The sequence below is a fragment of the Rhinopithecus roxellana genome, chromosome 10, assembly GCF_007565055.1.
Source record: "Rhinopithecus roxellana isolate Shanxi Qingling chromosome 10, ASM756505v1, whole genome shotgun sequence".
In the NCBI taxonomy this organism is placed as follows: Eukaryota; Metazoa; Chordata; class Mammalia; order Primates; family Cercopithecidae; genus Rhinopithecus; species Rhinopithecus roxellana.
The window spans coordinates 97393157-97408387 of record NC_044558.1 but is presented as its reverse complement, the minus strand read 5'-3'; the positions used below and the strand labels follow the sequence as shown (position 1 = coordinate 97408387).

The 15231-nt window shown below is 45.9% G+C and overlaps 2 protein-coding genes across 3 annotated transcripts in view; one reads left to right on the top strand and one right to left on the bottom strand.

Annotated features, from left to right (window-relative positions):
- Positions 1-6533, bottom strand: part of SART3 (spliceosome associated factor 3, U4/U6 recycling protein) — a 39249-nt gene extending 32716 nt beyond the window's left edge. Inside the window, exon 1 of the mRNA XM_010360600.2 lies at positions 5979-6533. Coding sequence (XP_010358902.2) covers positions 5979-6290 — 312 coding nt within the window. The 5' untranslated portion in view covers positions 6291-6533. The remainder of the gene's footprint in view (positions 1-5978) is intronic.
- Positions 6534-7714: 1181 nt separating this feature from the next.
- On the top strand, positions 7715-14528 carry ISCU (iron-sulfur cluster assembly enzyme). Of its 2 annotated transcripts, none has more exons than XM_010360580.2 (5): positions 7715-7928; positions 9455-9568; positions 10459-10569; positions 12364-12442; positions 14004-14528. In XM_010360580.2, exons 1-5 carry the CDS (start codon positions 7815-7817, stop codon positions 14087-14089), a joined length of 504 nt encoding a protein of 167 aa, XP_010358882.1. In that variant the 5' UTR covers positions 7715-7814; the 3' UTR covers positions 14090-14528. The 2 variants fall into 2 exon arrangements, with proteins under 2 accessions (XP_010358882.1, XP_030795141.1); XM_030939281.1 differs by having other exon boundaries at positions 7719-7928; positions 12364-12485.
- Positions 14529-15231: the final 703 nt, after the last annotated feature.

Here is a 15231-nt window from a genome sequence, read left to right as displayed (position 1 = left end):
TCAGATGATATCACTGTATGGTAAACTAAAACTCCTCTACAAACAAATCATTTGGAAATAATAAACAAGATTAGCAAGGTGACAAGCAACAAGAGCAATGTATAAAAATCAATTACATACAAAGAGACAAATACTGTATGATTCCACTTATATGAAGTATCTAGTCAAATTCATACAGACAGAAAACTACAATGGTAGTTACCAGGGGATTGGGAAGGAATGGGGAAGGAGAGCTGTTTAATGGGTACAGAGTTGCATCTATGCAAATGAAAACTTTGGAGATCTGCTTCAGAATAATTTGACTATACTTAACACTACTGAACTGTACACTTAAGAATAACATAGCAAATTTTACATTATGTGTTTTTTACAATAAAAAAATTACATTTCTATAAACCAGCAAGCTTTAAAATGCAATTTTAAATAGAATAGCATAAGCATCGAACACCATAAAGTACCTAGAAATACATCTAACAAAAGATGTGTGAGACCTGTATGGCAAAATGTTTTTAAACTTGATTGAAAGATATGAAAGACTTGGCTGGGTGCGGTGGCTCATGCCTGTAATCCCAGCACTCTGGGAGGCCAGGGTGGGCAGATCACTTGAGTCCAGGAGTTCGAGACCAGCCTGGGCAACACAGCAAAACTCTGTCTCTACAAAAATTGTAAAAAATTAGCTGAGTGGTAGCACATGCCTGTGGTCCCAGCTACTCAAGAGGCTGAGGTGAGAAGATTGCTTAAGCCCAGCAGGTGGAGGTTGCAGTGCGCTGAGATCATGCCACTGCACTCCAGCCCGGGCAACAGAGCGAGACCATGTCTCAAAAATGGAAAGAATATTCAATACCTAGACAAATGGAGTTATATGCATATTCTGGGTTAGAATAATCATTATGGCAAAGACGTCAATTCTCTCCTAAATAATCCATAAATTCAATGCAATTCAAATACAAAAACCAACAGGGTTTTTCATAGACCTTGACAAAATCATCCTAAAATTTATATGAAAGAGCCAAAACACCCTGCAGGGAAAGAAAAAAAAAATCAGGTAGGAAGATTTGTCTTACCAGACAGCAAGCCTTAGCAATAAGTTAATCAGTGGAACTGGCACAGGATAGACAAACTGAAGAGCCCAAAACAGACCCACGCAGTTGAAAAACATTATGGCTCAGGTGGCAATGGCTGTTTCAGCTAAAATAAATTTATGACCTACAACTGTGACCCCCAGGTTGAAAAATAGTGACTTTGAGAAACTCTTCTTTGTTTTTTTTGAGACAGGGTCTCACTCTTCCCCAGGCTGGAGTGCCGTGGCACAATCACGAATCACTGCAGCCTCAAATCCCTGGGCTCAAGTGATCCTCCTGCCTCAGCCTCTCGAGTAGCTGCTACTACAAGTGCACGCCACCACACCCGGCTACATTTTTTAAATTTATTTTTTGTAAAGAGGGGGGTCTCACCATCTTGCCCAGTCTGGTGTCAAACTACTGGGCTCAAGGGATCATCCTGCCTCAGCCTCTCAAAGTGCTAGGATTACAGGTGTGAGCCACTGCATCTGGTGAGAAACTCTTGTACATGATGTGAACTGCTTTGTATTTATCAAATTACATGCCAAAGATAATAATCAATTATAGATAAGAACTCTCATTTTTAAATCTTAAGACTTTTAGCAATGTTCTCCTGCTTATGACTCCTAAAACCAGACAAACTGAACTCATCCGATGATCACATGATAGCTGAAAAGCACTGGACCAGATCAGGACACAAGTGTTCTAATCCCCACTTGTTCTGTTTCCCTGTTTGTACCATGAAAGAGCTGGGCTAAAGCTCTGGTTCTTAAATGGGCTACCATGACACACTGATGTTTCAAAATCATGTATCAAGTGTGTCACACAAAGAAACCGCAGTTTGGGATATTTGAGAAATGAAGTTTGAGAAGGATATACTTTCTTCATTAAAGACCATTCAAGGCTCTCCGCGCCACATCACCACTCTGAACTCACTAGAGGTGCTTGTGGAGCACAAACAGGAGTGGGAGAGCACTTGCCAGTCAGTGTCACGAATATCTATGTATGCAAGCACCGCTCACATGAATACCATGTGTACATCAGCAGAAGAAAAAGGTGTAAAAGTCGCTAAAGTCAAGAAGCTGCCTTTAAGGTGTGGCTTTTGGTGTAAACTTCTGATTTTTTTTTTTTTTTTTTTTTTTTTTTTTTTTTGAGACGGAGTCTTGCTCTGTCGCCCAGGCTGGAGTGCAGTGGCCGGATCTCAGCTCACTGCAAGCTCCGCCTCCTGGGTTTATGCCATTCTCCTGCCTCAGCCTCCCGAGTAGCTGGGAGTACAGGCGCCCACCACCTTGCCCGGCTAGTTTTTTGTATTTTTTAGTAGAGACGGGGTTTCACGGTGTTAGCCAGGATGGTCTCGATCTCCTGACCTCGTGATCCACCCGTCTCGGCCTCCCAAAGTGCTGGGATTACAGGCTTGCACCGCGCCCGGCCTAAACTTCTGATTTTTAGGGTAAAATGATGAAGATACTATATAAGGATAAATACTCTGAAAGTACATATATTAAATACATACTGAAATGCATTTAAAAGAGCTATTTCTACATAGTTCAACCTATACTGATAAATGATAAATATGCTGGTCTATTCTGGTCTTAGAACATCATTAATGACTTTTTTTTTTTTTGAGATGGAGTCTTGCACTGTCACCCAGGCTGGAGTGCAGTGGTGTGATCTCAGTTCACTGCAACCTCTGCCTCCCGGGTTCAAGTGATTCTCCTGCCTCAGCCTCCTGAGTAGCTGGGATTAATAACATAGACGCTTTAAAGGAAACTTAACCAATCACAAAATGATACGTTAACTGATTGAACTCCCTAGCAATGTGAAGAAAGTGTTACACCTACCTGTACTAGAAAGGGGGAGAAATAAGAGAGGTCTGATGGAAAGAAAACAACTGGTGCGATCAAGGGAAAGGCAGGAAAGGGAGAATGGAGCAGCAACTATCATGTGCCAAACCGTGCCAGGAGCTTTACCCACATTGTGCCACACCCCACAACAGCCCTGTGAGGAAAGCACTATTACAACCTTCATTTTACTAACTGGGACACCCAAGGCTCTGCGAGCTGAAATAACTTGTACAAGGCCTTTCTACCACTCAATGGAAGGCTGGGGATCACACAGGGTTGCAAAGCCACAGTCTCTGTACTGCTGCACTGACAAATCTGCTGAAGCGACCATGAAGTGCCACTTTTAGTTTCAGCACACAAACACAAATAATGGAAAATATTTGCTTTTGTTACACAGATACCATAGCAAACTGCCAGCTTCCATAAAATATAATCGTGGCCACGTGTGGTAGCTTACGCCTGTGATCCAAGAACTTTGGGACATTGAGGCAGGAGGATGACTTGAGCTCAGGAATTCAACATCTACCTGAGCAACATAGTATAAGAACCTATCTCTACAAAAAAAAATTTTAATTAGCCAGGCGTGGGGGCTCATGCCTGTAGTCCGAGCTACTTTGAAGAATGAGCTGGGAGGATCACTTGAGCCTGGGTGGTCCCAGCTGCAGTGAGCCATGATCACGCCACTACTCCAGCCTGGGCAAGAGTGAGATGCTCTCTCAGAAACACTCAGGGATGAGAACCAGAACTCTCAAATATGGCGAGGCCAAGTTTCTCCCAGACTTATTTGGAAGCGATTCATCATGATGCTCTACCATAAGAGCAGCTACGGCAGGAAGCAGCAGCTGTGGGACCAGGTGAGGTGGGTGGGAGGCTTGGAGAAATTAGAAAAGTCCATTTCTAGACCCCAGGACAAACAGCATAAGGCCAGAGGGCCTTCATCACTTGCCAGGTCCCATACTGTGTGGTCACATTCTAAACTCCATCCCACCCTTGGTGATTTGTGGCAGGACAGGCAACTGCAGGGTACTAGTGGCCAGGAGACCTCTGCTCTCCCCTTTCTTGCTCCTTAGCAAGCTGTGTGCCCTCATCAAGGACTTAACCTCTCTGGTCCCAAACCTCTCTTTCCCCCATCTCACAGAATAGGCTCATCGAAAGGCCCAGGACTAGCAGTCTGAAGAAATGATATCAACAAGGGCAGGGACACAGTCAATCTGGTACCCAGTGTCACACTGTACTTGCTGAATAAGACTAAGTTAGCTTCAGTACACTTATTTATAAAAAGTAGAAATGGTTAACTACCTGCCAACCCCAACTGGTTCCTCTGTCAATCAAATGTAATGGGTGGGACAAGCTATACCTATGGATGACATCACTATCTCATAATGTAACAAAAATATCAGTGCCAGAGGGAGTATTATAAGGAAACTGACACGCAGCAACGTTTAGTGAGTAAACTAGATTAGCAACTTCACATTCACTGAGTGATTTCACATCCAGTGTGGCATCTAGTCCACATTTTCAGTGTAAATCCCACTATGAATGACTTAAAGCAAATCATTTCATCATTTGTTCTGAACCTCTGTTTCTTCATCTGTAAAAAGAGAATGTGGGCCGGGCGTACTGGCTCAGGCCTGTAATCCCACCGCTATGGGAGGCCAAGGTGGGTGATCACCTGAGGTCAGGAATTCAGGAGAAGCCCGGCCAACATGGTGAAACCCCACCTCTACTAAAAATACAGAAATTAGCCGGGCACAATGGAGTATGCCTGGATCCCAGCTACTGGGAAGGCTGAGGCAGGAGAATCGCTTCAACCAGGGAGGCAGAGTTTGCAGTGAAACGAGATGGTGCCACTGCACTCCAGCCTGGGTGACAGGGCGAGAGTCTGTCTCAAAAAAAAAGAAAAAAAGAGACTCAAAAAAAAAAAAAAGAGAATGTGCTCCATCTCTTCTGTTTGCCCCCTCCAAACACACCCTACCCTCTCCTCCCTGTCCTGTGTCCCCAAGTATAGATCCCATATACAGGTTTTCTGGCTCTCCAGCTTCCAGATGGGTCTGCCCAGCAGAAGGCACCAGCAGAAGTTTGGTGGAAGGAAGAAAGGGAGGTCAAGGTATTTCTTCCCCCACCCTAATCCTTGACAGGAAACTGGGGCTGCATCCCTTGAACAAAGTTAACAGCAGTTCTCAGGTGCCCTCTCCACACAACTCAGATCACTCCCTTCACCCCTTCAGGCCCAAAGACGGACACCAGGTTCTGGAGTTACTAGCCATGGGATACTAAACCTTCACTCCTAATTTCCCTACCCACATCTTTACTTTCTCTCAGATCATCCTAATCTAAACGTGCCACCTATTTCCTGCTGAGATCCTGGATTATACAGTAGATATCACCACCTCGTAAGGTCACAAATGAGAGACCATGTTATGACTAGATGCTAGGCACTGGGCTATAGTTACTGTTACAACAATTATATTATGCAGACATTGTTGCTCCCAATCTGCAGATGAGGAAGCCGAGAGGATCAGAGAAATTAAGAAATTCTCGCAAGCACATACAAGGGTGGAACAGCTAGAACTGAGGCCTTAACCTCCAGCACAGCAAACCTTTCCATTTCTAATATCACCATCGTAGTCAATATTTTTCCTACCACAAGTTTCATCACCGCCGTCATTCCTACATAACAAAATAACACTCTCTTGTGAATGAGTGTATTTCTACTGTTGGACGTGTGGCTAAGAGGGCGAGTTCTGGAATGGGATCAAAGTACGAGGCCTGACTTGCAGGAAGTATTATCTTGAACAACAGACTTTCCTCCACGAGCCTCAGTTTCCTCCAGTAAAATGGGGATAGATAACAGAGCTTCCATCACAGGGTGGTGGCGAGGATTCAATGGGATAACATTTGCAAAGCACCGGGCACGCAGTAAGCACTCAAATGACAGGAGCTACGGTCATGAAAAAGGGGTTTGCAGCCTTGGCGGCTTTATGGCCGCCGAGGACTAGGGAGGCGGGCCAGGACACGGGGACCTGAGGACCTGAAAGACTGGAAGGTGCCCGCTGCCCACCCCCGGGCCCACCTGCTCCTCCAGTCTCTCAATCTCCAGCTGGTTCTTCTCCTCCTCTTCGTCATATTCCCACTCGTACTCCCCGGGGGAGCTCTCCGCGGAGGAAGCCATGGCGTACTCATCCCCATCGCTCTCGCTCACGCCTTCCTCCTGCTGATCCCACCCTGGCCCCATGGTCTTGTATGTCGCAGCGGCCACAGCCCGCGATAACACCTTCCTTCTTGTCCTGGCCGCCTTAACCTCATCCTCCTCTCCGTCAGCCTTGGGCCCAGCCGTGGACTCAGCCTCGGGTTCTGAAGCCGAGGTTGCGGCCGCAGTCGCCATCTTGCGCTTCTAATGACTCTCGGGTCTTCCCGCGGCCGCCGAAGACCCGCTGAGGAAGAAGCTGCCCGCAGCGCGCGCCTTATCAAAAGCCCGTTTTCTTGACACTGAAAGGGAAGCTGGGAACCTTAGATAACGGGAAAATCTCCAAATACACTAAATTCATTTTATTTTATACCCCTGTAAAAACTCCCACCAGAGAAAAAACTCATTATCACGGCATACGTTCCGTCACAACTTCGGACAGAAGTTGGGTCTTTGGGCAGGAAGTGGAAGCCATAGAGGAAGTCATGGAGCGAGAGTGGTGTCTGTAGTAAAGAATTTGGCGCCATCTTGAGAAGGTCAAAATGATTCTTAGAAAAGATACCTTAATCGCCTAGTGTGACCTGGCGCTTGGGTTTAGTCTCCCCAGCAACTGCACCTCAAATGCAAAGAAAACTGCAAGTCCTCGGGGAAGGATCGATTTCACCATTCAAGAGAAAAATCCATTTCCCAAAGAGATTCCTCCCCTTTATGTAAACGTCTGGTACCTAGGAGACGTTAAATACACTTGAGTTTTCCGGTTTTATAAGCTCACATACTGCAAACCAACAGTAAATACGCATTTCTTTAGAAATTCTTAACTGCCAGGCACCGACATATAAATTGAGTTTGCTGTTGTTTTAGAGAGAAAAATAGACATATACTCTTTTTTTCAATCAGGACATGGTGTTCGTTTCCTTCTTTTTTTTTTTTTTTTTTTTTTTTTTTTTTTTTTTTTTTTTTGCGCCAGGTGACGTCAATCCGAAGAGACCAAGATTTACCTGGTGTTTCCTTCTTAAGCTTCCCATTTGTTGAGGTAGGCAAGTACTGGAGTGTGTCTCTCTCTACCTTGCTCCCTCATTAGCAAGCTTAATGGTCAGGAATTACGTCGGTTTTGCTTTCCGTTGGATCCCCGGGTCTAGTAAAGTGCCTTGACACATAGTAGGTACTCGACACAGATGCTGGCTTCATGATGACGGAATTGTACTCGAATTAATACAAAAGGGAAGATTCAGACTTAGCGAGCGGGTATCATTCGTCTAAGGACATACAGCCAGGAAGGAACCGAACCAGGATTCTAACCCAGGACTACCCAAGTTCGAATTCTAATTGAACCTAAGCCCTAAGCGACCTTGGACGGAGTGACCAAACTGCCCTGAATCTCAGCTTCCTTAGCTGCAAAATAAGGTTAGGAAAAGTGGACTCGGTGGTCCTCTGCGCCGCATTCCCACACTGCAGAAGGCTGAGGTCCTCTCTCAACCAGAATCCAGCACCCAGGCCGAGCCCTCCAGCGACTTCAGACCTTCCCGCTCCCGCCCCCGCCCGCCCGCCCCCGAGAGGCGTGGTCAAGGCGGGGCCAGAGGGCGGGCGCTTGCACGGAACGGTAAGGCGCAGGCGCAAAGCCTCGGTGACGCCAGAGAGGCGCGCTCCCAGCTCAGAGCCGACTCGCAGACGCGCCCCGCCCCTCGGTATCGCTCTGGACTGGCGCAGGCGCAAGCCGGCAAGATGGCGGCAGCTGGAGCTGGCCGTCTGAGGCGGGCAGCGTCGGCTCTGCTGCTCCGGAGCCCCCGCCTCCCCGCCCGGGAGCTGTCGGCCCCGGCCCGACTCTATCACAAGAAGGTAGGGACAAACGAGGGGACACGCGGAATGCCAACTCGGCGGAGGCCTGGGCTGGAGCGGCGGCCGCGGGGTTCTACGTAGCCAGGACTAGCGGTCTCCTCCCACGTCTTTGCCCTGACTCACTTTCCCTTGCTGCGCAGTGAGGTTCACTGCAACTGATAAACAACAGTTACCGCTCATTGGGCTGCGACTTCCAGGGGACCCCGCCGCTGGCCGCGACTTCGTGCGTCCCAACTTTAAATTCGCCAACAGCCCAGGAGGCAGGGTCTGTTGGGACTTGTCTTTTAGAGTCCAGGGACAGACACCCCCGGAGCGGGCTCCGGCTTCCGCCACGCTGCTGCCCTGGCCAGATGACCTTGCGCTAGTCACTGCGCCTCTCTGAACTTGTTTCCCCAGGTGTAAATGAGGGACTCTCAGCTGTCTCTTACAAAGGATACTGTGCGTGGAGTCTTGTCATGGTTCCTGGCACATAGGCCTCAGCACGAGGAGACCGTTTCTGTTACTGCTTTAAGAGTGCATAGGGGAGTCAGGCTTGTAACCAACATGCGTAGTGTTTTTGTTTTGTTTTGGGGTTTTTTTTTGGCGGGGAAGGAGGGATAGATGCATAGTTTGCAGCCCCTTGCTGTCTGCTGACGCAAAGTCCCCCAGACGTGAGACTCCCACTCTAGAAACAACTAAACAATGCCATAAATCAACGTGGCACAAAAAGTCCCTCCGTTAGATACTATCCTATAGGTGCCTTTACTTGGAGTCAAAATCCTCAGTGAGATGGGGAGGAAAAGGGGACTGGAAGATCGGGGTGCTTACTACTAACCAGTAACCACATTAAGGCCTTCTGTGTGCCAGTTCGAATGGATGTTGATTCTGATCTGGCCTCTGCCCTTTCTCCAAGGGCTTATTCAGTCCTCCCCCTCCCGGGGGTGTGTTTTGTTGAGGGTACACCCCGAGGAAACTTGGACTAGCAGCCTTTCAGCAGCCAGGGTGCGCTGCTGCACCAGGGTGATGACAGGCTCTGAACTACGGTGATGGCACTGTTTTTATTTGAAAAGACACATAAACGTACACATTCCATAGCATTGTTCTCTGTGTAACAGTCACCTTAAGGCTTCTAAGAAAGTTTTCCCTCCCTGGGCCATGGTTATTTTTAGAATTTTTAAATAGTAATCATCCTTTGAGGATCGTTTTCATTTGAAAATAACAAAACTGCTGTTTGAGCCCAAGTCTGGTGATGTAGGTGGGTAAAAATCAAGTATTTTTGTAAAAACCCTATGGAATTAAGACATGATTTCACTGATTTATTTTTTCTTCTAGGTATCGCTAATCTGTGAAGTAGTTGTAGAGGAGACACAAAAGGAATTGGGGGTCACAAATGGTTCTCACTGACATGAGTGTAGACCTTTCTACTCAGGTGAAATTTGGTGATTGCCTGCCAGGTTCAAGATGCTGACTTCCGGGAGCTTGCCATCATACCAGAGACCAGTACCAATAGAGAGTGAACACGATTTATCTTAATCCTCTCATTTTAGGTTGTTGATCATTATGAAAATCCTAGAAACGTGGGGTCCCTTGACAAGACATCTAAAAATGTTGGAACTGGCCTGGTGGGGGCTCCAGCATGTGGTGACGTAATGAAATTACAGGTATGGCTAGTCTTTAATAGTGATAACAATAATCCCTTTAAGTTTACAAAGCACTTGCACATACAGCATTTCACTCGGTCTCCATCTTTATTCCTGTGAGATGGGATGAGTCCATGTTAGACATGATTGGAACAGGGCCTCAGTCATAGCTCTTCTGCTAGGCTAGTGTACTATGCCGACTTTTTCCGAAATAGAAAAGTAATCTCATTTGTGTACTCACTGTATAAGTTTAAATTCCAACTTCAGCCAACGAAAGAGTTTTGTGAATTTTACTGATCAAAGGAAAATCCCAGTGAGCTAGCAGTCCCCAATGAGATAAGAAACACAGTAAATTAAACCTGTCCCCAGATTGGGGGCAACATGAAGATAGTGTCTAGTGCTTTGGGTAAACTGTTGTTGTAGCGCCAATCTGCTGCTTCATGGTGAGTGGGCAGCTTGCCAGATCTTCATACCTATCTTGGAATACAGAAACGAAACAGGAGGAAACCACTAAGTATAATCTGCTGCCCAAGAAAAAAGTATTAACCAGAGACCTTTATTGTGGACTCTGTCTGTATTTAAAGAGGCAGATTGCCCCAGCAGCTGTGAGCAGACTGCCTCTAATAGAAGTTCATAGCCAAAATGCAAGCCAGAGTCGCAAAACAAAATAATACTGGGGTGGAGGGACATATTTTTCAGCTGATCCTTGTCAGTTGGGCCTGGATAGTTGTCCCTGCATTTCACTTTTCATCACAGCTCTCTGAAACAAGGCAAAATCAGTAATTAATGCCATCACTTAGTATGGAAAGCAAGCCCAAAGCCTTTGGGGAAGGCCCCAGTGAATCTTCGTGAGTGCCAAGTTCCAGAGGGTGGTCCCAGGACTCACCACTTAACTCTTGTCTCTTTTCTAGATTCAAGTGGATGAAAAGGGGAAAATTGTGGATGCTAGGTTTAAAACATTTGGCTGTGGTTCTGCAATTGCCTCCAGCTCATTAGCCACTGAATGGGTGAAAGGAAAGACGGTAAGGTTGCTCACAAATCTGACAGAATGAAATTGCATTCACCCCAAGCCTGTCTCTTGATGGGTCTAATGGGTCAAAAACAACCATGACTGTTTTTTAATATTCTAAATTTTTAAAGTTTCTGCTATACAGATGTTGGTTATATTATTTCTTCAAATTGGGAATTATGGATCGTTCTAGATGTTGTTTGGGTTTTTTTCTGGTTGATCATTTTGTTTGTTTGTTCGTTTGGGTGTTAATTACATACAAAAAAGATCCTCACCTGTCCCTCTAACAAAATAGAATTTAAAAGAAATCTTTGGCTTTCTCTAAGGTTGCCAATACTCTTATAATTTGTCAAGTCAGAGAGTTGTTATATGGTAGTTATTTTCTTGCTTATTTCCTCTCATGTTTCAGGAAGGGTTCTAGGTGGTTTACAAGGATTGGTGAAATAAACTAGCCTGTGTTAAAAGAGGGATTAAAGAATCAAAAACACAGCAAGGGTAGGGGCAAAGTGAACAACGAAATCAGAACAGTGATCTAGGTGGCTGATCGCAAGCCCTCTAAAGGCAGAGATAATAAAGAGCTAGAACTTCTCTTTCATCCCTTTCTCTCCGAAGTGTCTTTCCCTGGTAGCTGCAGAGGTCAAAGGTCTCAAAAGCAGTGAAGAGCTGGACTTTCTAAAATCCAGTTGCTGTCAGAACCTCTCAGAAAGCCAACCAGCAAGGCACGCATCTTTGCTGCCCCAGGGGACCAGGTGCAGGGAGCTGAGTCATGGAGGAGCATGCTTGGGAGCTGGCCAGCTCCACGGCAGAGCGGTTTGCCAGGCCACGTGCCACCTGCTTCCTGTGGCTCACGGCCTTCTGGCTGGCAAGCTCCTGTGGGCCAGGAAGCTCAGACCTAACCTGCTCTGGCAGGAGGTAGCTCTGAAGTGATTTGTCAGGAACTGTCCTCAGGTGAAGGGAGAAATGAGACAAGGCACTTATGCTCCCAGAACCTGGCCCTTAGGGGACTGTGAATTGTGATCAGAAAATGGGAGAGAGAACATTTCTTTAACCTTGAGATCGCCCATCTGAGTTTCAGGAGCAGAACCTGAATCAGCCAAGAAGGGTTAGCAGAATTGGGAAATTGAACGATAGTCAGACATAGCCAAGGAGCCCAGCTGTTGGGAAATCTGGTTTTCTGTAAGGCAGTGGGGCACTGTTCCACATGGGCAAGGATCTGCTTGCCTCACATTATCCCCCCGAGCTGTCAACCAGACCCCAGGCATCCTCCTCAGTTGATCTGGAGGAGATGCTCCTATTGGCAAAGGGTGACACCAAAGAGAGCATTCAGCCTGACCCGGCTGTGCCACTGCCACTCTGCCACTTACCTGATGTCCCAACCTCTCTGATGTCATTTGGCACTTCTAGTCAAAAGGATTTATTCTGACATTTCGTATGAGGACATCAGAGAAGCTGATATTCACAAAACCAGTATCGGAAATCACTACCTTTTAAGGAAAAGATTCCTGACACAGGCCACAAGCAGATCCCTAAGAGACTTCTCACAGGTTCCACTCCTGGCTTAGAGAAGTGTCTGGGCGGTCTTTGCTTACCCAAACCAGGTAGTGCAGCTGTGTATACTTCATGCTTGAGAATCCCAGCTGCAGCTTTGATAAAGTGGAGTCCTGAGAAGACCCTCAGCCCTTTGAGTTATTAAATAGAAATCATCCCCACCAACCCTGAGGGCCTTTTTGGCCTCACTTTTTTATTGTCTGGCCCTCACAAGATAAAGCGTTGCTAAAACTGCCCATCTTTCCATTATGCCTCTCAGGTGGAGGAAGCCTTGACTATCAAAAACACAGATATCGCCAAGGAGCTCTGCCTTCCTCCCGTGAAACTGCACTGCTCCAGTAAGTCTCTGCTCTCCATACCAGTCAGCTGGGACATTTGGCGGTAATTTCAACTTGCATTTGCAACAGTCCTTTTAGGTCATGGAGCCCATGTTTATAACCCTCAGAATTAGAGCTCATGAGTCTGTCCTTACAACCTGCAGAGGGTTAGAGCCCCCATGGTCTCACGTTCATCCCTAAGAGAATCATGCCAGAAGGAGATATGCACCAGCCATCATACTGAGCACTTGATGGGCGTCATTTCTAAACCTCACAGATATTCTTGAGTGCACAGTAGACGTCATTACTTTCCGCTTATGGATGAAGGAGCTGAGGCTTGGGTTAAGACACCAACGTCACATGGCTAACAAGTGGGAGAGCCAGAATTTAAGCTCCAATCTTTGATTTCAGAATCTGCTGTTTCTAGCAGAGGAGAAAACTCAGCTTTCTCCATAATCCTGTTTCCTGTGTATTTCTTCACTTCCTGTCTGGATGCTATTACTGTCAGGGTCTGCATCTGTATATATGGAACAACTAAGCCCAGCAGTACAATGTCCCCCTCTCTGCTATCCTAAAAAAAGGCTCAGATGCCTTAAGACTTATACTTGGCTTTCCAGTTTGGTCTCTGTATTAAATCTAATGCTTTTTCCATCATTTCTTAACCTTCTCAGGGAAAGAAGGAATGAGAAACATTAGCCTTAATGCATCGATGGAGGTTTACTAACCAAATTAGTTAAAAATAAGCAGAGAGGCCTCTTGCCAGAGTAACACTCACAAGGAGAAGAGCCAGGTGCCGGGGCAGACACACTAACTCATTCTTCAGGAAGCCTGGTCAGACCCAAGTTCTTTCCACTTGATCTGGAATTTTAAGTACCCATAAAGAAAGGTCATCACTTGTAAACATTTTCACATGGTTTCAGGAAATCCCTCGCCCTTTTATTAGGCATTTTTAGGTACTGAAACCTCTAGCTGATGTTCTCTGCTATTTGCTTGCTTTCTGCTGTCATTCCAGCTCTCTCGGTTTTTATTTTCCCCATAGCCTCACTTTGAATATTGACTCCTAAATAAAAGTGGTGAAACTCTCAATCACTAGAGGGTGATGTGGCAAATGCCATCCCATCAACAGATTGACATGATCTTTTTTCCAAAGGTCATGTCAACTTTTTATCATGACATGATTTTGTCCAAAGCCAGACTTTGATGGGAGCAGGCAAGAACTAACATTTGCTGTGGTGTCCCTGCTATGTGTTAGACATCTTCTGTAAGTCCCCACACTATCCTGGCAAGACAAGCATGATTATCCCGGTTCTATAGAGTAGAAAGTAGGTTCGAAGAGGCTAAGGAACTAGGCTGGGATCACGGATATTTAAACCCTATTCTGTCTCCAGGGTTACCCACAGGAGTAACTCAGCTCAGGAAGCAGCTGCTGAGCTGCCTGGCAACTCCTCACCCCAGCTTTCTGGCTTGGTTACCCCGTTAGTCCCCACCAGCACCACTTCCTCCAAGCTCTTAAAATTTCTATTCCCAAAACCACTTCTTTCGAATCTGGAAACTTAGGCTTCTTTCCTTCCATTACCTGTAGTGCTGGCTGAAGATGCAATCAAGGCCGCCCTGGCTGATTACAAATTGAAACAAGAACCCAAAAAAGGAGAAGCAGAGAAGAAATGAGCCCTCCCTCAGCGAAGCCTCCAGCAGGCCACACCAGCTGTTTCCCACCTGCTGTGCAATCACCTTAGATGTTCAGAAGCCGCTCCCTCTCCACTGAAGAGCTATGAGATAACGCACAATACTTGCTGTTCACGTTATGACTCTCATGCAAGCAAAATACACAGTTTCATTGTTCTGAATCCCGTGGTTTCTTTCAGTCCACTTTTATCGCCTTAACCTAGTTAATGTATATTTTGAATTGTGTGTATGACCTCAGAACTGAAATTGATAAGTTGCAAGTGTTGATAGCCCATGAAGTGCATAAGTATCTAATTTTACCTGAATTGATTTGGGGGGAAATTACCAGTAGAATGCCTTTGTCTGAATATACAACTAATTGTTATACATAAAACAGATCTGCATATCTATATATATAAAAAATAATAAAACAATGGAAGATAATGGTGTTCTCTAATAAGCCTTGTCTCTTGGGCCCATCATTCACTCCATTCCAAAGTGGTGCCCAAAGCCCCCTGGGGTTCCCAGATGTTGGACCGCAATGACATACACAGCTCTCCAAGCAAACAACAGTAAAGGTCATGGACAAGACTTTTTTCCAAACACAAATACACATAATATTTTTTTGGAACAAGGATGAAAGGAGATGATTATCGCTTTTCATTGTTCTTTGTGAGGTAATAGTTGACAGCTCAAAGTGAGTCTTGAAGATTCTTTTTGTAATTTCACTGGTTGCTCAAATCTAAGAAGCATTGGCTTAGCACCCTAAAGATACGTGAAGAGCACCTCGGGAATGAGTTTAAAATGCAGATTTCTAGGCCCAAGTTTCTGACTTCTGTCTGGGCAGGTAATTCCAGAGCCCCTGACTTTTAAGAACCACTTTAAGAACCAAGGTCATAGATGAGCCAAACTTTAGGGAAGAAACTTCTGAATGCTCTGTTCTGCATAGGTGTAGTATGTAAGTGGTTCATTCTGAACTATCTGTACCTGCATAGTACACCTAAGGTTGTTTAAAAAAACATTCATCCAGCCGGGCGCGGTGCCTTACACCTGTAATCCCAGCACTTTGGGAGGCCGAGGTGGATGGATCACGAGGTCAGGAGTTCAAGACCAGCCTGGCCAACATAGTGAAACCCTGTCTCTAC